This window comes from Ambystoma mexicanum, chromosome 1q (genome assembly GCF_040938575.1).
Source record: "Ambystoma mexicanum isolate Mex_15411 chromosome 1q, UKY_AmexF1_1, whole genome shotgun sequence".
Taxonomy (NCBI): Eukaryota; Metazoa; Chordata; class Amphibia; order Caudata; family Ambystomatidae; genus Ambystoma; species Ambystoma mexicanum.
The window spans coordinates 43,521,550-43,544,724 of record NC_090922.1 but is presented as its reverse complement, the minus strand read 5'-3'; the positions used below and the strand labels follow the sequence as shown (position 1 = coordinate 43,544,724).

The 23,175-nt window shown below is 49.5% G+C and overlaps 1 protein-coding gene across 5 annotated transcripts in view; it reads right to left on the bottom strand.

Annotated features, from left to right (window-relative positions):
- Positions 1-9,710: 9,710 nt before the first annotated feature.
- The window catches only part of IST1 (IST1 factor associated with ESCRT-III), a 615,340-nt gene continuing 601,875 nt past the window's right edge, over positions 9,711-23,175 (bottom strand). For all 5 annotated transcript variants that reach the window (XM_069635496.1, XM_069635499.1, XM_069635500.1 and 2 more), the window contains exons 9-10: positions 13,129-13,177; positions 9,711-12,498 (exon numbers count right to left, since the gene is read on the bottom strand). In XM_069635496.1, the coding sequence (XP_069491597.1) occupies positions 12,299-12,498; positions 13,129-13,177 (249 nt within the window). In that variant the 3' untranslated portion in view covers positions 9,711-12,298. The remainder of the gene's footprint in view (positions 12,499-13,128; positions 13,178-23,175) is intronic.

Sequence of the window (23,175 nt, the reverse complement as noted above, 5' to 3'; positions counted from 1 at the left end):
ATCTCATCCTCAGTCGAGCCTGTGGCACCAGAAAAATGCAGGATGCCATGAGGCCCAGCAACCTCAGAGAATCAAAGGCCGGCAGATGCTGGGCATTCTGGAACTTTGTTACCATATGCAGAATGTGGAGAGCGCTCACCTCAGGAGGCAAGGCTTTGCCCGAGGAAGTATCCAAGACTGCTCCTGTAAACTGGAGCTCTTGGGATGGTACCATGTGAGACTTCTTGAAATTGAGGGAGAAGCCCAGTTTGTGACGGAAGTGACAGGTGATCGACAGATGTTCCTGAGCTTGTTCGGGAGAACGCTCTCTGATCAACCAATCGTCCAGGTAGGGGTAGACGTGAATCCCCCCCTCTCCTGAGACTCGCTGCCACAACCGCCATCAGTTTGGTGAAAACCCTCGGGGCGGAGGTCAGCCCCAATGGCAGAACTCGAAACTGAATGTGAGAACCGCCAATCGCAAACCTCAGGTACTTTCTGTGCTTGGGCTGGATCGGCACATGAAAGTAAGCATCCTGAAGGTCAATGATACCAACCAGTCTTGGAGTTGGAGAGCCTGAAGGATCTGAGAAAGGGTTACCATCTTGAACTTGTCCTTTCTGAGGAACTTGTTCAAGTTTCTTAAGTCCAAGATGGGTCTCAATCCTCCGTCGTCCTTTGGAATGAGAAAGTAAGGGGAGTACCAACCCTTGTTCCTCTCCGCTACAGGTATATGTTCTATTGCACCTTTCTCTAGCAGGGTTAAAGTTTCCTGCAACAGGAGCGGATCTGGAATTTTGACAGAGTTGGTGCCTGGTGGATGGTCCCGAGGCCTTTTTAGGAAGGGAAGGCAGTAACCTTGAATTACTGTCTCCAGTGCCCAAGCATCTGAAGTAATGCCCCGCCATTCTTTCAGATGCTGTGAGATTCTGCCTCCCACTGGGGATTTGTGTGATAGGGCCTCAGAGTGATTTGGAGGCGGATGTAGGAGCTTCTGAGGGCAAAGATGCCGTTCCTGAGGCTGGTTTTGCACTTTTTCCTCGTCCACCACGAGCGACATTTCTCTTTTGCCTCTTTGAATGGCATGTCCGCTTCCTCTACCATAAGAGGAGTAGTACCAAAAATAACGACCACTCCAGGAAGATGAGCCTGAATAAGGTTTCTGAGGCTGTCGCATGAAGGCGCTAAGAGATTTAGCTGCCGCTTTTGAGGTCTGTAGTTTTTCTAAGCTTTCATCAGCTTTACTACCAAAAAGCCTCAAGCCATCAAAAATCATGTTGAGTAGTCTGGTCTGCACATCAGGTGCAAACCCCGAATTCCTCAACCACGCAAATCTGCGCCCTGTGCTTGCAGCCATGGATCTGCTGATACTATTAGCAGTATCCAGTCCAGACTGGAGACATTCCCCCATTGCCTCCTTTCCGTCTTTGATAATATTCAGGAAGCCTTCCCTTTCCTCGCTTTCCGGAATATGTTCAGCCACCACCGAAATGCAGTCCCACATGGTATGGGTGAACCTGGCTAGGTTACAGGTGGCATTAGTTGACTTGAGAGCCACGCTACCCGAGGTAAAGACCTTACGGGCCCAAGCATCCACCTTCTTATCCTCTCTATCTGTGGGGATAGATGGATATGCGGTTTGTCTTGAGGAAGTTGCAGCCTGAATACCCAGACTTTCTGGAGTGGGATGCCTACTTAAATAATCAGGATCAGAAATAGAAGTTCTATACTTCTTTGGAAAATTATTGTTGACTGCAGCAATTGTATCAGGAACTTCACAGTTTTTTTCTACCGTTCTTTGAAGTGCCCTATGGAAGGGGAGAACGGGATCCTTCTGGGGGCCCTGATCAAGTATATCAGTCATATCATCCTGATCAAAAGTGGGTGAGGCGCTACCCCAGCCCGTGTATTCAACCACCCTATTCATTAGACTCCTGTATCCTGAATCTGCATGTTCTGAAGGGTCAGGTTTTGCAAACTCTAGCTCAGGTGATGTATCAATGCCACTAGCAGAGTGAAGGGTATCACACAGGTCTCTCATTTTCGATTCTGGATCGATTAGTTCTTCTGGGACCTTTCTAGCACCATATTGTACTCCAAAAGGAGAAACTTCTTCTTCAGAGACACTTTCTTCAAATATAGAAGACATAGGGCCTCATTACAGGTCGGGCGGTCCGGAATGAACAGTGGCGGTAAACCCGCCGCCACTGTTAATTCCGGACTGCCCGATCCCGAGTCCTGCAGGCGGGAGGTGATCTTCCCGCCAGGTCTGACCTGGCGGGTTGAACACCTCCCGCCTGCAGGCAGACGTGTAAACACCAGCACCATCACGAGATGGTGCCAATGTTTCCACTTCCCCATTCCCATTGAGTCCTATGGGAATGGGTATTTACACCATTCTGCCTCCGTGACTCCCGGGACACCGGGGCTGTAATGCCCTGGAATTTCCAAGGTGGAATGGTAATACAAGTCCGGCGGTAACCAAGTGGTTTTACCACCGCGGTTACCGCCGGACTCGTAATGAGGCCCATAGACTTAAAGAAGTCCGACTTAGGTAAAGGAGTAAATCTCCTTTCCTGTACATGAGTTTGGGTCGAAGGAATCAAAGGAACCTTCGACGGTATCGAAGGAGTCTTCGAAGACCGATGGCGTCGACAAAGTCGTTGAGGGCTCCAATGACTTATGTTTTTTAGACGGTGTCAGGGAAACACTCGATTCTCAAGGAATCTTCGACGATTTGACGTCGACTCGAGCCTTTCAAGGTTCACCTTTACTATTGGATCTTTCCACAGTAGTTCCTGACTTCCCTGTGTCGTCCGACGGAGCAACCCGGTCTGGCTCTTTTGAGGCTTCTTTGAGGGGGTCGAAGCCACATTCTCAAAGACCTTCATCAGCTTCCTTCTAAATTCATCCCATTTTCTTGGGGAATCCGACTTAATCAGGCATCGTACCAATTTGGTAGACGTATCCGAGGAAGAAGAGGGGGATCTATGTCTCCTCTTAACCTTTTTTGAAGAGGAAGATGAAGAGCGTCTCGATTTACTGTGTGATCGAGACCTCTTAGAATGTTTACGGCAATCCAGATTCCTTCGAATCGCTCAATTTCCTATGTCTTTTTGACGAGACATTCGAGGAGGCCTTGGAAGCTTCGTGCCCCAACGCCAGTTTACCTTTCCTCTATCGAAGGGCCTTCTCTGTCATCGACTGACAGGAGCCACAGTCGCCGGTTTGATGGTCTGAACCTAGGCACCAAAGACAAACCCGGTGAGCATCTGTAATCGACATTTTCAATCCGCAGTTGATACATTTTTTGAACCCCATCTTGGGAGTAGAAGGGGTGGAAGAAGACGGCATTTTCTGAAGAAAATTCCTAAGCGTGGCGTTCTCAAGAGCGAAGCAATCGGAAAAACAGAATTGAAGTCAACGGGTGCAGCAAAAGCTATTTATACTGATGGTGACGTTCACACGGCACGGAGCCCGTCGAGGGACATAGACGCTACTGCCTCATGCACAGCGCCCTCTGCAGAGAGGAACAAGTTACTTTCTTACCTGGTAACATTCTTTCGATGGGATGGTCCGATGATGTATTACATATCTATGACAGGTAATGTCCACAGCTGTGCTGCTTCGGAAAATCTTCGGCGTCTGCGTCCTGCGTCGATGACGTCGATGCGCCGTCCCCGAGGACCTCCTCCGACGGCCGACATCACAGGATGTGATAAGTAGGACGCACAACGCCCATAGCCTCAGTTGTAGTTTTTTCCCCCAGAACGTGTGCCACCAGTTTTCTGCCAGTCAGACACACAAGGCCTTGCGGAACGCAAGCTGCAATCGCAAAAGAAATTCTGCAGCGGGGAAGGTGGGGAGGGAGCGATATGGAATATGTCGTCGGACCATCCCATCAAAAGAATGTTACCAGGTAAGAAAGTAACTTGTTCTTCGAGGGGATTGGGTCCTCCAACGTATTCCATATCTATGACAGACTCCCAAAGCAGTACCAAGCAAGGAGGTAGAAAAAAGAATTTAGAACACAAATTTAGCATGCCCAATCAAATTGGTCCAATAAAGGACTGCCTTGCCAAAGGCCAGATCCTGCCCTCGGCTGGAATGAGGGAGTAGTGCCGTACAAAAGTATGTACTGAAGCCCAGGTGGCTGCATCACAGATGTGACGAATAGGAACACCCCTCTGCAGGGCAGTAGACGCAGCCACTCCCCTGGTAGAATGGGCCCGCAAGCCAGCCGGCGGGTCCTAACCCGCCAAGCGGCAACACTCGGAGATAGCTAAAATAATCCAACGAGACAAAGTCTGTTTCATCACAGCTTGTCCCAAACGCTTTCCAGCGTAACCAATGAAAAGTTGATCGTCCACTCTGACCCGGGACATGCGCGAAATATAAAAGCTCAACGCTCTCCTAGGATCAAGCCTATAGAGCCTCTCCTCGTCCTTACCAGGATGTGGAGGAGGATAGAACGCCGGAAGAACAACCTTCTGGCTCAAATGAAATTCTGAAACCACCTTCGGAAGAAAAGAAGGACGAACTCTAAGGACAACCCTGTCCTTATGAAACACAGTGAAGGGTGGATTAACTGAAAGTGCCTGTAACTCACTCACTCTGCGAGCGGAAGTAACCGCAACCAAAAACACAGTTTTCAGAGTTAACAGCCTCAAAGGGCAAGAATGCAAAGGCTCAAACGGAGCACCCATAGGAAACTTAAGAACAAGGTTCAAATCCCAACCGGGCACCAGAAAAGGTGACGGAGGGAACACATTAGTGAGCCCTTTCAAAAACTGAGAAATTAAAGGAATCTTAAAATAGGAACATTCTTCAGACGAGCGCTTAAATATGGACAGTGCCGCCAGGTAACCTTTAATGGTCCCCACTTGCAAGCCCCTGTGGGCCAAGGAAAGCAAAAAAGACAGAACCATGGGAATGTCACATTCAAAAGGATCCACATTCTTAACTCTGCGCCAGTCGCAGAACTTTCTCCAATGGCAACGGTACAGAGACTTTGTTGCCGGCCGTTGAGAGCAACACCTCCATCATGTCTTCAGGGAGGTCCCAATCCTTATACCTCAACCTTTCAGAAGCCAAGCGTGAAGGTTGAGGGATCTGACCTCTGGATGGAGAACCTGACCCCCCTCCCGTGACAGCAGATCGTCTCGGTAGGGAAGACGATGTGGAGGGCAGATGGACAAGTCGAGAAGGTCCGGGTACCACGTCCTCCGGGCCCACGCCGGAGCAATGAGAATCATCCGGGAACCGAACCTCCGTAACCTCCGCAGTACTTGCGGGGTGACGGGGACTGGAGGAAACGTGTACAGCAGTGGGAATGACCACTCCACCACGAACGCGTCTCCCAAGGCTCCTTTTGGAGGAAATTCCCGCGAGCAAAACCTTTCGCACTTCCGGTTGACATTGGAGGCGAAGAGATCCACTTGAGGGGTCCCCCAAAGGGCGAAGATCTCCAGGAGAATCTCCTGAGCCAGCTCCCACTCGTGAGAGATCGTGCTCTGCCTGCTCAGAGTGTCCGCCGTCTCATTGTCGTCTCCGGCCAGATGAACAGCCGAGATCGAAACTTCCTGCTGGATGGCCCAGAACTCGAGCTGCATCGCCTCCCAGCACAGAGGAAGTGACCCTGCCCCCCCCTTCTTGTTGAGGTAGTGCATGGCCACCGTGTTGTCCATTAGAATCAGGACACTCTTTCCTCCCACAGTCGGCAGAAAAGCCTTCAGGGCAAGCCTGACGGCCCTCAGCACCAAGAGATTGATATGAAGTCTGGACTCCGACAGAGACCAACGACCGCTGACTGTCAACTCGTTGGCATGAGCTCCCCATCCCGTGAGGGACGCGTCCGTCACGATCGTCACCTCCGGCCAGGGCAGCCAAAATGGGCCACCCTTCATCAGATTGCCTTCGACGGCCCACCACAGAAGGTCCTGGGCGACCGAGGGCTGCACCTGAACAGGGTCCGACAGCCTGCCGGAGGACTGAGACCACTGGAGCTTGAGTGCCCACTGCAAAGATCTCATCCGCAGACGAGCCTCTGGCACCAGAAGAATGCAGGATGCCATGAGGCCGAGCAGTCTCAAGAACTCGGACGCTGGGAGATTCTGGGCAAGTTGAAACTTGTGCACCATCTTCTGAATGTGAAGAGCCCTCACCTGGGGAGGAAAACACTGCCCCAGGGATGTGTCGAGCACTGCTCCGATGTACTGGAGCCGCTGCGTTGGTGTCAAATGGGACTTCTTTAAATTGAGGGAGAAGCCCAGCTTGTGAAGGGAGTGGCAGGTGATGGACAGATGATCCAGGACTTACTCGGGAGAGCTCCCCCTGATCAACCAATCGTCCAGGTAGGGGTAGACGTGAATCCCCCTTTCCCGAGATGAGCTGCCAACACCACCATGAGCTTGGTCAAAACCCTCGGGCGGAGGTCAATCCGAACGGCAGGACCCGAAACTGAAAGTGCGAGTCGCCAACTGCGAACCTCAGGTACTTCTTGTGCTTGGGATGGATCGGCACATGGAAGTAAGCGTTCTTGAGGTCGAGAGACAGCAACCAGTCCTGAAGTTGAAGGGCCTGGAGGACTTGAGAGAGAGTAACCATCTTGAACGTGTCCTTCCTGAGGAGTTTGTTCAAACCGCGCAAGTCCATGATGTGTCTCAATCCCCAGCCTTTCTTCGAAATCAAAAAATAAGGGGAATACCATCCCTTGTTCCTCTCCGCTATAGCCACCAGTTCTATGGCGCCTTTCTCCAGCAGGGCTTGAATTTCCTGCGCCAGGAGCGGATCTGTACTCTTCAAAGAGAGGTTCCCAGGTGGATTGTCGTGAGGCCTTTGCCGAAAAGGAAGACAGTAGCCGTGGGTTATGATCTCCAGAACCCACACATCTGAAGTAATGGCTTGCCACTCTACAAGATGCTGCGCCAGCCTTCCCCCAACCGGCGAACCATGGGACCTGGCCTCATGACTGAGTGGTAGCGGCTGCGGCGTTGCCTGAGGGCAAAGAGGCAACTGCCCGAGCGGCCTTGGCACCTCGAGTACCCTTGTTTCCACCTCTGGCACTCTTACGGTGGCCTCTTTGACTGCTAGCTCCTCTCGCTTTACTGAAGGACGAGTAATAGCGAAAGGAACCTCCCCTCCATTGCTGTCCCCTAGGACGAAAAGGCGGTGGTTGTCAAACTGCAGCACCCAACGACTTTGCTGCAGCTTTGGAGGTCTGCAACCTCTCAAGGCTCTCGTCAGCCTTGCTGCCAAAAAGATGTTCAACGTCAAAGGGCATGTTGAGGAACCGGGACTGCACATCAGGAGCGAACCCAGACTTTACGCAAACCTGCGTATTACGGTGTTCGCCGCCATGGACCGGCTGACACAATCTGCCATGTCCAAACCCGACTGAACGGCCTCAAACATGGCATCCTTGCCATCCTGAACCATAGCAAGGAAACCATCCCGTTCGTCCCTTTCGGGAATATGTTCAGCCGCTAATACAACACAGTTCCACAGAGTGTGTGTGAAACGAGACAAGGCACATATGGAGTTGGCCGCCTGAAGCGCCATACCCCCTGAAGATTTCTTCGTCCAGCCGTCAAAACGTTTGTCGTCCCTATCTGGAGGCATGGTAGGATACGACGCCTGCTTTGCTGGGGCCGTAGCCGCCTGCACCACCAAACTCTCCGGAGTGGGGTGCATGGACAAGTAGCAGAGGTCGCTACTGGCTGGACGGTATTTTCACGACAAAGACTTGCACACTGCCGGGAGACTCTCCGGAGCAGTCCAAGCCGCCGCCACCCTTCTCTGCAGAGCCATATGAAACGGCAATACCGGGTCAGTGGCGGGACCAAGATCAAGGATGTCCGTGAGATCATCCTGAACGAACTCCCCTGGGGGAGTCGACCAACCCAAGTACTCGGTGACCCGAGACATAAGGCGCCGATATGAAGAATCGGCATGAGTGCCAGGCTCCGGCCTACAAATCTACACCTCGGGAGAGGTGTCCAGTCCACTGGCATCATGCAGTGACTACCTCTGATCATCAAACTGGCTATGGCCCGAGATAAGCTCATCTGGTACCGTAACTAAGCCGTCATCAGAGCCTTCATCACCCTCTGAAATGTACTCCAGGCGGTGAGAGGAAGACATCTGGGGACCAAAGCTGTGCCTGACCTCAGCCAGAGCCTTTCTAGGGGCTAACCCCGTGCCACGGGGCCCCTCCGACACCACCGCCTTGAAAGGCGTTGAGGGCGCCGAACGAGTCGGTGCCGGCGTCGACAGAAACGGCGTTGACATCGAGCGAATCGGCATCGACGTCAGATGCAGCGCCGCCAGCATCGACGGCGTCGACACAGGCCTCAAAGCGGGAGCTCCGAGCGTGTCTCTCGACGACCTAGGCGCTGACAGCGTCGACGACCCCCTTGGAGGCGGAGCCTCGAGAGAAATCGTCGACGACCTCGGCACCACAGGCGTCGACGTCTTCTTCGAAGACGGCACAGGATCACGCGGTCTCGAGCACGCTGAGGACCGGGACCTGGAACGGGCATGGCAGAAACGGCTACCCTTGTCCGAGCGGTACCACCCCCGCGAGCCGTGCCGACCACCCGAGCCTGAAGGCGTACGAGCGGTGTCCCTCGACCGGTGCCGACCAACCCCACTCGGAGGCGTGGACGGACCGGTGCCCTGCGATTCAAGAATCGCTAGCATCCGCTTCCCGAAGGAAGCCCATTCCTCCAGTGTCGCTTGCATGGTGGGATAAGCGACCCGCGGAGTCCTCGGAAGAGGATGGGGAAGGCGACCGATGCCGGCGCTTCCGGAAATGCCTCGAAGAGGCGAAGGAGTGGCGAGACCGACTCCTGGAAGGAGAGCCACTGGACTTCCGACGATAACGCGGAGAGTCGCCTCTCGAGTCATCCGTCGAAAGCCCCGTAGACCTCGTCTTCCGGGGCTTAGACACCCAACCTACCGACAGCTTCTTCTTGCGTTCCCGCAAGGCCTTGGCCGTGAGCGACTGGCAGTCGACACAGTCGTCCGTATCGTGGGCCTCCCAGAGGCACCAGAGGCAGGCGTCGTACAAGTCCGTGACCGACATCTTGGACCCACAGTCCCCACATTTCTTGAAGCCCGGATGCGGGGTTGAAGACGAAGTAGACATCGCCACGAACAGGTCTTCACAAAAAACCGAACAGGTTCAACGAACCGAGAAGAAAACAGCAAACTCCAAAGAGTCGAGGCATACCGAGATTCACGAAGCGAACACGTTCGCGAAAAAAAAACGGAACTGAGGCTATGGGCGTCGTGCGTCCTACTTATCACATCGGGTGACGTCGGCCGTCGGATGAGGTCCTCGGGGACGGCGCATCGACGTCATCGACACAGGACGCAGACGCCGAAGGTTTTCCGAAGCAGCACAGCTGTGAACATTACCTGTCATAGATATGGAATACGTTGGAGGACCCAATCCCCTCGAAATGTTTTTTCCGAAGCAGCGAAGCAGGCAGGATACGAATATCATAAGATGAGGAATACGTGGGAGGACACAATCCATTAGGAGGTGCGGTCACAGGACGACTGAGTAAATAATGTCTTACATATAGATCTACATTTTGGCTGGTAGGTTAATCTTAAACTAAAACCAAATGCTTGCAACATTTAGAAGATATCATCTCAACAAACAAAAATACAGTCTTATGTATGAGAATTGTAAGAATACAGCCAAGAAAAAACAAGCAGCAGCATGTAGTCCTCAAATTTATTAGGAATGATTTTCAAAGTAATAAAGCAACTGAAAAACCACAACTTGTAATGTGTGTGTTAATATTATGCATACAAATATACAAAATATCTGCTATCAGGTCAGTGTCTGTGTGTCTGTGTGTGTGTCTGTGTGTGTGTGTGTGTGTTTTTCACTGGCCACACTAGTCCTGCACCCACTGGCAGAGGCGGGTGCTACTGAAATGAAGTGTGTTTGAGACCAATCCAGGGCTATGTCACAGCATTGGCTTAAAAGGCGACAGGCTTTACTCTTCAAGTTCAAATAAGGTGGTAGGTGCATAGCATACTGAGGCAGTCTTTCACAGAACATCAGCTGGTGAGGGTGCATCATTGACTAGCTGTGACGATGCTTCCGGAAACTTAGCAGTCACTGAGTGAACCAAAACACAGAATCATAGGGACATAGAACCACTGTATCAAATGGGGCTATCAGTACACCACCAAGAGAGAATGCCAAATGGGAGTACTGTGAGGCAGATGGTGAGTGGGGAGAAATACTGGCAAAGCCAGTTAACAAGTACAACAGAGAGACTAATCTAAAAGATGCTTATTTCATGTGTCAAGAGGCATAGTACTTAGGGAGGCACCAACTGTGAAAATTAAAGGCTGAAGGAGGATGCCATGAAGCTTAGCACAAAGGACTCTGCTCAAGGTAAGCTGGAGGAAACACAAGGTGCATAAAAAACAGGTCAGAAGCCTACAGCCTCATGGGTAAAAAGCAGAGGTTCATAGAGTGCAGGGCAGAAATGCAGAGGGGAAAAACTGATCATAATATTAGGGAAAGTCACATAGGAAGAAAGTCAACAAAAGCAGCGATGCACTGAAACACAAATGCATGGAGTGCAAAAATATGGGTTAAAATAAAAAGCCAAGCAGTGTTCAGAGTACACAGGCAGTCATAGCACCAAAAATAACAAAAGATCCATGATAGTTTGACACCTATGAAGTCATGTGCAGTGCTCAGTTTGTTTTCCGCAAGGTGACAACATTCTGTGTACACTTTCACACACAAATACCTTCCTGTGCTCAATATCTGTGTACAATATCTTTTCTAAGGCTGGTCAATGCTTACACCATGGGAGTTTCCCCTTAGTGTCTGTTCTACTCCTCTAGGGTGTGCCACTCTGGTGAATGAGAATTGCCCTTCACTGGAAAGGAAACGGAAGGGATATTGCTCGGGTCTCCATGTTTGGCTTCTTCTGGAGGATGCTGTGGTGAGCATGTTTGACTACTTATCTTTCATGTGTGCGTGCTCTGGTACCTGTGCCTTTAATTTGCTTTTATTTCTGTACTTGTCTCAAATTGGAATTCTCTACTTTAGTATTGTATCTGTGCCTGGCTTCTTGTTGAGGAAACCACTAGTGCTTGAACATTGCTTGGCACAAATTATCAACCTAGGGATTGCGCTGATTTCTCTGCTAAGCCCACTAAGGCAAAATCTGAGTTTTATGCTGTGGTTAATATAGTCCCTGTATAGAACATGTATACCACCCTCTCCCAATTCAAGTGCCAAGCTGGGATCCGTTCTCCTATTCAAATCAGTCACATCATGTGTGTCGGTTCTAATACTTTGATATCTTGCCTCAGAGCATTTTCAATACAACCAGAAGCACACCTTCCACAATATGAGTTTTAAACAAGCAAGCATAACCTTTCAAATAAACATTGTAAAATTCCCAGTAGTGTACGACAGCTGCCACTTAAGCATTGTAGCTCGCCAAATGGCAGAGTAGTCAAAGGACCACCCTTATTTTTCAGTGTACTCAATACACTCTTCCCTCGACAATCTGGCACGGTCTCCCAAACACTGTCTCTCAGGCACAGTTAGAAAGCAAATGTGCCTGTGTCTTTGACCTTGGACAGATGTTCTTTTGATGCCTTCCACATGCCCCACCACCAAGTCAATGCTTTCTCAGAGACCCTCCACCCAGTACATGCTATGTTGCAGACCTCTGTTTGAGGCTTTCTCCCATATACATGAGCTTTCACCAGAGCGCTGTAAGACACCAGAGTGGCGACACCAGAGTGGCATCACCGGTATCAGAAGCATCCACCCTCAGCATTAGCACAGAGGAGATGATCTTGTGCAAAAAAAGAACACAACAGCTTACCACATAAACAAGCAGAGCGGCGGGCGTCCACTGTCCTAACCCTCTGAAATGCATGTTGAATATTGAATTTATATTCACCCTACTGCCAACACCTTGTTTGGATTTTCTTGAAATCAGCATCCCACTGATCATCAAAGTGAACCCAAAAGCCAATGTTATAGAAAAGGGCTTTCCCCAAGTCAATAGGATGTTTGACAAGCAGAATGTTCTTGCCTTACTGCAGGCTCCTAACCCTTACACATGATCCCAAAGTAAAAGGCCACAGCAGCAGCTGTCTGGAAGAATCGGGGAAGAGCATTAATAGAGCCTTTGTGTTACAGAAAACAGATAATTAGGGGAGACTCTGAAGGTCAGAGGAAAGCAGCTCCATGTTTAATTCTGGTGAGGACGTGTTCCAGTATCTGTTAAAACTCTGGAGCCAAGACAGGATTCCATTTTTCTTAGGTTTTCTTTTTCAGCTCCTCAAATCTGCGGGACAGATCATCAAAGTCAATATCTTCAGAGGCGGTTGTGTTTGCTCCTACAGATGTTGCTGGTAAAGTATCAGGCACAGATGGTAACTCCGGAAGCACAAAGTTGTCGTAGTCTGCTGTAAATCCAACAGAAGGCTTTGCAAAAGACTCTGGTTTCTCTCCAGGACCTATCGAGAAGAAATGGCATGCTATAAGGTCACAGTAGAAAGAGTACAACCTTGGCAAATGGAGCCATCTGCTCATCTGCATGTTGTGTGTTAAATTAGTTGACATTTTTGTTTAATGGATTACATTTCTGCACATATCCACATGGTGATTAAGAGGCACATAATGGTCTCTACAGGCTCGTGTTCTCAAAGCACTAAACAGAATTTGTATTCAGTCTCATCATTAACCCCTTCAGTGCCAGGCTATTATGCAAGTCTATGCAAAAAGGACAAGCATACTCGTCCTTGGCACTTACGAGGAGGCTATTATTAAGAACCCCAAAACATGTCATGACCCTCAAAATCAGGGAAACATGGAAATAAAGGGAAGAGATATTGCCACAAGAGAGTAGTCAGTAGAAAGGCAACAACTCAGCTGGCATACCTCAAAATGGACTTTCTTCTGTTCATGGTTATTTTACAGAGTTAAGGACAGAAGTTCAATAATTTACTTTAATGTTTTGTTGCTCATGCCACTGTACGACCACAGACTGCTTTTACAGCAGAGGAGGAACAATTAAGAGGGGTCTCAAAATACAGGACCTGTTTAGTGAGTATTGAAATATTGTTCAAAGAATCCTGTGTACTCACCAACAACCTGCTGAGAAGAAATATCTTTATCAGTTTTGAGATCATCAATCTGAAAGAGAGAAAACATTATTGCCTACGAAGGAGAAACTATGTGAGCAGACAAGAACAAGATATTTTAGAATGTTGCTTGGTGAAACACAATTTCGTCTCATAACCCACCTTTTCTAGAGGTAATTATATTAAAAGGATCATCTTTCAGAGTCAGGAAAAAAGCCTGTTAGAATAACACATTATTCTGTTGTGGCAGTCTTCTTGTCACTTCTGTGCTCAAATGCTCTGTCACATGATCAGCCTCTGTGCTCGTTAACATCTCAACTCTTTAACATTTGCTACTTTTTAGACCAATCTAATTTCAAAAGTCTCATAATAATTTATAATCTGATTTCAATATATCACTGTTTTTTTTTTCTCAACTCCACACATGCTTTCTTAAAAGCAAAATGTCAGGTTAAGAAAAAAGGCCCACACTAGACAGGTGTCATATCTCTCAATACGTTAAATGGTAATTGGAAGAACAATTTTAACACTTTAAATAATGTAGGCATGCAGAGCAAAGTTAGATGAACAATGGTTGGAACTGTATGGTGCAAGAATGGAGACAGAGCGTGAAAAGGAAATAGTGGGAGGATCAAAGGTAACTGCCTCAGGATGAGATGAGGAGAGAAGGATATGTTGACTGGGAAAACCAAAGAGTATGGAATAAAAGAGAAGTAAGAGTGGAAGCCAAGGAAATACAGTTAGCACGTGATTTGGGAAGGTCTGCCAGAAAATAAATTAAAGCAGGGAGGCGAGCAGGGGCACGCTGATGGATGCATCACCAGTAGAGACCACCCGCATCGGGGTCCGGCAAAAGTGGATGGAGCCCCACTTTGAGATCCCCCCGCCCAGCTGACTTCACCCCCGGGAGGTAGACCATCGGAGGCATTTAGGGGCGAAAAAGCGGAAGAAACCACGCTTCCAGGTCAAAGATATCGGTGGAGAGACAGCCCATGAAAATGGAGGCAGTGCTTGCTGTGTGCCTGACGCCTCAGGGCGAGACACGCCGAGTAGGGAAGAGCCGGCACGGAGAGACTAAGGACCGGAGCGTTCGAAAAGAAAGTTAGCCCGTGACCGCACAGCGGCTGGCTATCCGGAGGAGGGAGAAGTGAAGATGGTGGGGACACCCCCCCACCTGGTAGAGGGGCGTCCGGTATGCCCGGGAGTGCCAGACCACCCAGTGTGGGTGAAGACAGAGCACAGGCCCGCTCTGCGCTGCTGCAGGAGCCAGCAAAGGACAGCGTAGAAGGTAGAGAAGGACCTCCCCCACCAACCCCCTCAATTGTTATCTGGGCGGCTGGCATGACCTGGGTGGCCGGGCCGCCGAGAGGGGTGGGGTCTCCCTCAGATGCCAGCGGCACCAGAGCAGAGGCCTACCCCGATATGGGACAGTCATCTCCCTGCAAAGGCAGGGGTGCAGGAAGAAAGTGAGGAGGAGCGTGCCTGTGCCCATGTGGCCAACGGCAAGGCCCCCCGCGTCTTAGTCGTTCGGGCGGGAGGCCCAGATTCGGCTTGGTGACAAGGGACCCCCCCCTCCAGGGGGACCCCAGACAGGGAGAGCCAGCGCATAACATATGATAAAGGGGCTCACCCCCCTCTTGACTCCAAGTGGAACATAGCCTAGATTTGTGGTAGCCAACATTGGCAGGCACAAGGACATTGACAAGGAAGACAGACACCGCCAGGGGGTCAGGAGGATAGCAAAAACCCCTTGAGAGGAAAAGTAGACACTGGTCAACCCAGGAGGGCAGACCCCACAGGCAGTCCTTGGGAGGGACAATCAACCCCCTAGGGTAAGAAGTGGTTTGTGAGAGGGGTCATCGACAACCGCCCCGCTGGTGACCGGACTAGGCACCTTCACCCTCCCCTCAGGGAGACATGGCGGACGATCCCAGTGGAGTAGGGGAAGCCCCGGGTAGCCACAATGGTGTTGAAAACAAACCCAAACCCAGGTGGAGAAGTGGGGGGCATTTGGGACCCTCTCCAGCCGGGGCATTGGCAGAGACGAGGGCCCCTAGTTTCGTCCTGGGGGCCCAGCCCCAGGAGGAACCACAGCCAGACTCTGATCCTTTGAGAATACCATTGACGCAGGCTGGGGAGGGCGAGGGCATCCAGAGGGGGGGGAAGACCAGGGTGGAGTACAACCGCCACCCCCTCCCCAGCACGCCTCCTTAGACCCACGTGAGGCCGGTTAGAATTGATTGGGGTGAGGGCCCCCGGGACTCAATCCTGGGGTGAGTGCCCGCCCTGCCTGAGTGCCGTCTGTTGGGTGCCCCGGATCTGGTGGGGGAGTATGTAGGGGGGGAGGATTGGGTGATATTCAGCATCAACTAAAACTAAGGAAGGAAAGAGGGCAGCAGCGCACAACCCCCCACCCGCACCACAAACTCCCAATGGCCGCCGGGACCCTGAAAGGTCTATCCGGAGCGGGAAGGGGTGAGGGCCCCCAGGTCTCCTTCCTGGGGCGTGTGTTCACCCTTTTGAGAAGCGTTTGTTCTCGCCCACAGACCGGAGGGTGAGACTGAAGCTCCTCTAACCAATGAGAGGAGCAGGAGAGGTGGGAGCCCCACCCCCTCCTACCCCCGAGGGTGCAAGCAGCTCCTCCAACTACCTCCACGGAAGAAAGGTCCAAGTGCCCAACGGGGCAGACTTGAATGAGCTGGAGGGAGATACTCCAGGAATTTTGCTACCAGGAAGACGTAGAAAGCCGAGGCGGACCAATCCCTAACAGAGAGACGGACCGAAAAGCGGACCAGACAGATGATTCTATGTCCACAAAAAAGACATTGCAGCCATACTGCATGAAATTAGAGACACGCGAGCGGACATTGGTCAAAAGGATCAATGAAATACATCAGAGAGTGGATAAAATGGAAGACCGGATACAGGGTCTGTAGGCCAACCAATCATCGGTTGACATCCTTGAGACGCAGATCGACACCAGATTGTCCACCGTAGAAAAGAAGGATGAGGAGAGGGCCCTGCAAATGGATGATTTCGAAAAAAGGAAAAGGAGAAACAACCTGAGCTTTTTCAGCCTGCCAGAAGCGGAGTGGGAGACCCAGAGGGACATTTGCCGAGCAGTCAAGGATAGGATTTGCCTTCTCTTTGGGAATGAGGCAACAATGGACTCCACCATTGACAGAGCACATAGGGCGGGGGATGAGCCGGCGGCCCGTGCTCTATTCTAGTCTGCTTCCATTACTACGCGGAGAAGGTGAAAATCCTGGAGGAAGCTAGGAAAGCTTCTACTATTACATACAACAATCACGATATTTCAGGAACTTTCCGCTTTCACCTTGGCCAGACGGCAGATGTGCGGCCCTCTGATGCAATGCCTGAAGGAGAAGGGAATCCGGTATCGCTGGGGTTACCTCTCCTCGCTCTCATTTGAATATATGGGCCAACGATCAAGACTGGTCACTGACGAAGACATCAAAAGGAGCAATTCGGGAGTATGTGGAAACTGCGGAAGACCAGAGGCAGCCCACGGGAGAAGCAGTGAAAGAAAAATGGGGGAAGAAACACGAGGGACGGAAGACGGATTCCAGAATCGAGAACATTTAAAAAAGTTAAAACACTCCACCACACAATGACAGCCCATGAGGCGCCGACGGTAGGGCTGGATCCGGACAGGTCTGCAGAGGCCAGGACCTGGGTCGTCCTCTCGTCCCCTGCTAACAGCAAGTATGGGGAGGGTGAACTGTGACAGCGATTATGGTAACAATGTGAAAATCATTTTGAGGAGGCGGGGAGTGGTGAAGAAATGTTGGGAGTAGGGAGGTGCTGGGCGGGTTGGGAGGAATGGGGGAGGGCTCCACTAGAGGGAGGGCCCGGGAGAAGCAGGCAAAATGGTGATCCAGTCAAGTACCAGGAATGGTCGCACTTTTTGGCTGGGCACCGGGGGAGGAGTAAGGGGGGGGAAGAAGAGGGAAGGGGTTAGGGGGGTGGGTGTTAGAAAGGCAGGGTGACTGGGTACCGGGGAAGAAGAGGGCTGGATACAGGGGCTTCACCGTTAGATAAGGGGGGGCAGTTGGGGATAGGCTCCTCTAGGGGGAAGTTGGGTGGGGGGTGTGGTGCTAGTGGTTTCAAGTACACAGAAAACTCAGGTAGTGGGGCAGCGGCAAGGCGTAATAGGTCTTCGGTAGTAGTCTGGAAATGCAAAAAGAGGTCAAGGTTAGTGCGAGACTCGAGTACCCTAGTGGCTGACTGTCTACCCGTTCTGGAGATGGGCTCCCTAAATACCAGGGGAATAAACTCACCAACGAAGAGGTCCCTTCTGGGCAGAGAATTTAGGCGGGCCAAGTTGGATCTTCTCTTTCTCCAGGAAACTCACTGGGCGAGGGGGAAGGAACCGGTCATTCGAGGGGAGGGATAGGGGAGGTGTACTACGCTTCTTATAAGACCAAAAAAAGGGGCGTAGCGATTGTCATGGCTAGCGATTTGTGCTTCAGGATGGAGGGGGTGATTAGGGACCCGGAGTGCCAGGTACCTGTTCAACAAGGGGGAACTACAGGGGACCCCCTGACACTGGGAGTGAATTAGGGCCCCAATGAGGGACAGGTGCCTTTCTGGTGGAGGGTCAGGGACAAAAAGATTGCTCACGGAGGGAGTTATAGTGGCGGGTGACTTCAACATGGTACTAGATCCTAATAGAGTTAGGAAAAAAATTGTCAGCACAAAAACCCATATCATCAGAAGACTCCACATCCCGGAGTTTCCACAGAATCACCCGCAAACTGGGCTTAACGGACACACTCCCTGATTCCTTAAAGGGTGATCCCCCCCTTCACATACTACTCAAAAGGTTCATGAAACATTCTCCAGAATCGACTACATTCTGGTGGAGGACGCCCTACTTGCACATACACAAAACCTGCGGGTAGACCCGGTCCCGTGGTCAGATCATGAACTGGTGCGGGTCACCACGATAGGGGGGGAATGGGGATGCCAGCGGAGGGGGGGTGGGTGTAAGTGTAACGATTCTCTCTTAAAAGACATGACAATAGCTCAAACGGGTTCCATGTGTTAATATCCCGCAAAAATATCCCCATACAAAAATATCCCCATATTTTTGTGGCGATATGAAGGCATGGAACCTGCGGGGGACACCCCCGCAACCCCTGCATTATTTTTAAAGGAGCGGGGGACACCCCTAAAGCCCCTGCTCCCAAAAACCCCAAAGATATCACCTATGGCCGTTCCAGACGACCATATATACAGTGATATTTTTGGTGGCGATAATATGTAGTGATACCCTCAAACGGTCCTGGAAAACATAGTGGAATACTTCAACCTGAATAATAATGGGGAGGTTAGCCCGCATATCCTGTGGGACGCTTTTAAAGCCACCATACGAGGCGTCTTCATAAAAATATGGGCCCAAAAAAAAGGAGAAGGACAGCTAGGAAAAGACCCTACAAAATAAAATTCCATAGGTCCAACCGGCCAAGTACCGGGTGGATCCATCGCCCCAGAACAGGCAGCCACCCTAGCTTAATACAAAATCCAGCTTAGGGAGTTATTATTGTGTAAAACTGAAAGGAGTCTCCAGTTCCTTAAAAAAAAGTATTATGAAAAGGGGGACAGAGCAGACAGAATACTGGCGTGGAAACTGAGGGAAGTCCAGAAAAGCAAGATGGTCAAAGTCATGAAAAATGATGAGGGAACACTATGTTATGACACCCTGAGTATAGGAGGAACATTAAATGCTACTATGAACAGCTGTACAAATCGGAATTTAACTGGAGGAGACCCTCATTGAAGACTTCCTAGCTAAGATACCCATACAGGACCTAGCATGCGACACAGCAGAAGTATTAGAAGCTCAGGTAACGGAGGAAGAGATTGTTGAAGCAATAAAGACAATGAAGGGAGGCACGACGCTGGGGGAAGACAAATACTCAGTAAAGTTCTATAAACTGTATCGGTCCACCCTTGCCCCACACCCAGCAAAGGTTCTGAATGCAGCCCACGTGGGAGACATCCTGCCCGAGACAATGATGGGGGCCATTATAATAGTGCTACCAAAGTAAGGTAAAGACCAGACAGAGTGCTTGGCATATAGGTCAATCTCCCTATTAAACATATGTCAAGATCTTGGCAAAGGTGTTTGGTGGACGGATGGAGGCAGTGCTGCCAACCCTTGTTCATGGCGATCGGGAAGGCTTCATAAAAGGGCGTTAGGGTGCGGATAACATCTGGAAGACAATTGATCTGATGTACTAGGCACGGGAGACCAACCTCAATGCCAGTCTGCTATCCATAGATTCGGAGAAAGCCTTCGATAGGGTGGAATGGAGGTACATGACCATTCTCCTACAAAAAATGGAATTTGGGGAGAACATGAGAAAGTGGGTGGCGGCACTGTATAGGGCACAGCGAGAGTACAGGTGAATAGGGAGCTGTCAAGGCACCCTCCAATCTAACCAGGGGCACGAGACAGGGATGCCCTCTGTCCCCTCTCATATATGCCCCAACGATGGAACCTCTAGGGATAGCGGTGACGAACCACTTGGGAATACAGGGTATTCAAAGGGGACAGGTCAAATTTAAACTCTCCCTGTTTGCAGATGACATTCTGGGGTACCTGGTGGCCGTCCGACGACACTTCTGGTACTGCTCTCACTGATTGACACTTTCGGGCCCTTCTCAGGTCTAAAAATTAACAAATCAACATCTAAGCTATTGCTGCTCCGAGAAGTTGGCCCTCTACTTGACCTGGTAACCAGCTTCCTAGGGGTCAAAGTGGAAAAGGTAGCAATCCAATACTTAGGGGATCTAACTGCGCTGGTGGCAGCCAACTTTATCCCCCTAATGTCGTCCATTAAAATAGACTTAAATCGTTGGGGCAGCATGATTCTAACGTGGTATGGCCGTATGACAGCGGTAAAAATTAACACCCTGCCAAGATTCCTGTACATGTTCACGGCCCTTCCCACAAGGGTACCGGAGTCAACTTTTAAGGACCTTCAGATAGCAGTGCAAAAAAGTATATGGCAGGGCAAGACCCCTATGACCAAGCGATCCACTCTCACCCTTCCCAGGGAGGAGGGTGCTTTGGCCTTGCGGAATTCCAGCTATATTATTAAGCAGCCCAACTCTGAGGACTCCTGGAACACGAGGGATGACATGAGAACATATTGGTCATACTTAGATGATATGGAAACACACCCACTCAAAGTTAGGGATCTGATATGGCCCCCCACAAAGATATAACGAGCAGATTACTCTAAGGACCCCCCCACCCTAGGAGTGTTGTGGTCATTGTGGAGTGGGGGTAAACACACAGAGAACCTGTCGACATGGCCCTCCCCGATGTCCTCTGTCTGGGGCCCCCGACATAAGATTGGGAGACAGGCGATTAAATAACTCCCAAGACTGGCCAGATAAAGGGATGGAAAGAGCGGGACAACTGTTCCTAGAGGGAGAATTGCTTCCATATGAGGCAGTAACAGAAGTCCTGGGAGCAGGGAAGATCTCTGCATTTGAAAATCTACAGTTGATCAGAAAGAAAGAAATTCCTGCAAAGAACCCCAAGTACAAGCAGAACAACAAATGTAGGCGATTTACTAAAACAAATGTATGAACCATTTGAGACGGGCTGTATTAAAAGGCACCACTCAGAGGTACAATTAACACAACAACAGGAGCACAGAAAGGAAGAGTGGGGACAGGAGAGAAGGGTGATGGAGAAAAGTAACGGCACACAAGTATTGAACCTAATGAAGAAGGAACGAATGAGAGTCATCAGGAAAAGTGTTTACAGCCATTTACTCACATGTTTGAAAGGAATAAAAGTATGTGTCTAAATGGAGGCAATGTTCTGCTTCTACTAGCACAGATACCATGTCTAAGAACGATTTGCACAAGAGACATTGTGAGAGTCGAGTTTCTGGAAAAAAAGGATTTTAACTGTTCGGTGGTGCATTTCAACTCGAACTTGGTACTCGAGTTTGTTATTTCCGAAAGTGGGATGCTGCGGAATCAAGGGTTTGTGGTGTCTTTAATTGACATTGAGAAGATTCAAAAATAGGAATCAGTGGGACGAGAGGTAAAAGGAAAACAGTGCACTCCAAGAGAGGGAAGCCGGTCAAATTGACTGGGTACGAGTAATTGAAGCCCTTGGTCAGGGACCGAGATGGGAGAATCAGACTCCATAGCCCAATTGAGCATGAACCCGAGGTTCAGCAGCAGACCCTCTCACTAGTGGCATGGAATATTAGGGGTTTCAGCAAATTGACACTAACACGCAGGTAACAGATCAGTTAAAAGATTTTCCTACAGTATGCCTACAGGAAACATGTGTGATGGAAGATTTAATGTGGGATGGATACTCATGCTTCCAACAAATGGCGGATAGACCCAGTGCGGGTTGTCCATCGGGAGGTTTACGCGCATTCATCAAACAGGGAGTAGGTGTTACTGGAACCATGATCTACAATGACCAGAGAGGCATACTGGTGATTTGGGTAGAATTGCAACAAAACCTGATGTGTAATCAAATCCGGTAGATAAATATTTCTTGGCTTAATACCCACTGTGATGATATGGTTATGATGGCTGCACTAGACAAGATCATAGGAATGTTTAAAAGGAAACACACAAATGCTGAAGTGTTAATGGTTGGTGATTTCAATTCCCATTGTCTCCCCCAAACTCTACAATTGGGAGGCGGAAGGAAAAGTGAAACTCCCCACGCACTGTCACAGGTCACCCAGGGTACAGGGTGGAGTGAGTACTGGGAAGGTTGTGGAATGTCAATCATGAATGGTCAAATAATGGAAGATACACCAGCAAAACCAACATGGCATAGAAAGGACCTTAAATCCTGGCTAGACTATCCTGTAGCCTCTGAATGTCTAGCCCGGGCAGTAACAGGGCTAGAAGTAGTCAGTAGCTCAGCAAGTGATCAAAGTAACACTATAAATAAATCTTGGTATTACCATGCCTTTTACAACTAATTGCAAAAACCTGGACCTGAATAAAGGAAAGAATAGATTAGGTTGGAGCCAGAAAGGCATGGAAACATATGAATAACCTAATAAGAGAATATTGTGTTACAACAACTTTGGAGATGAAAATAAAGGAATTGGGAGTAGAGACCTTCGCGATATTTGTGGCAGAAAAAACGGCATTATTTGCCTTGTCTATGAAGGGAGGTGTATACTCTAACTACCACATAGGTATGTTGAAGAGATCCAAGCAAAGAAAAGAGAGATGGAAAGTGTGATCAGGCAAATAAACATCAACCATGAAAAAATAGCTCAAAATATTGAAATAAAAAATTGGCTCAAAAGTGCCTCCTATTACAGAGAGACAGTGACGTGATGGTTGAAGCAGTGCTGACTAAAAGCAGCAAAAACGTCTGGAATCTCGTAAATCAAAAGAAAGAGAAATATGACCAAGCAATGCAAAACCTGATTCCAGAAGAAAGCTGGGTGAGATACTTCTCCAAGCTGTACAGAGGAGTTCCTTTAAAACAGAATGAGCAATGTAACATAGAATGGGACCTACATGTTTCAATAGAGTTCGTGGAAACCATTATAAATGCCAAATGGCCTATGCAACATTATTCTGAAACAATACTCCACATCCTGTTTTGCAATAATAGTCCCATGTAGAAAAAGGGAGCTTGAAGTGATCCATCAAATTACTGACCAATAGCCCTGATGGAAATTGAGAGTAAGATGTTCTCTATATGTCTCTTGAAAGAAATAGAAGAGCGGTCTAGAGATAAAGGCATTTAATCAAAATTTCAAACAGGCTTTAGGCGTGAAAATGGGCCAGATGCGATATTCAATCTTTAATCAACCAGGCATGCAAGGTTGGAGAGGACCTGCTGTATGTAGCTAGCATAGATCTGAACTTAGCATTTGACTCTATTGATAGAACAATGTTGTGGGGAAAGCTTGCAGAGTGGGCCATCCCAAAACATATCCTAGATATGCTGGATTCACCTACACAAAGATACGATAATCAGTAAGACTGAACCACCGGGGTGATGTGTCA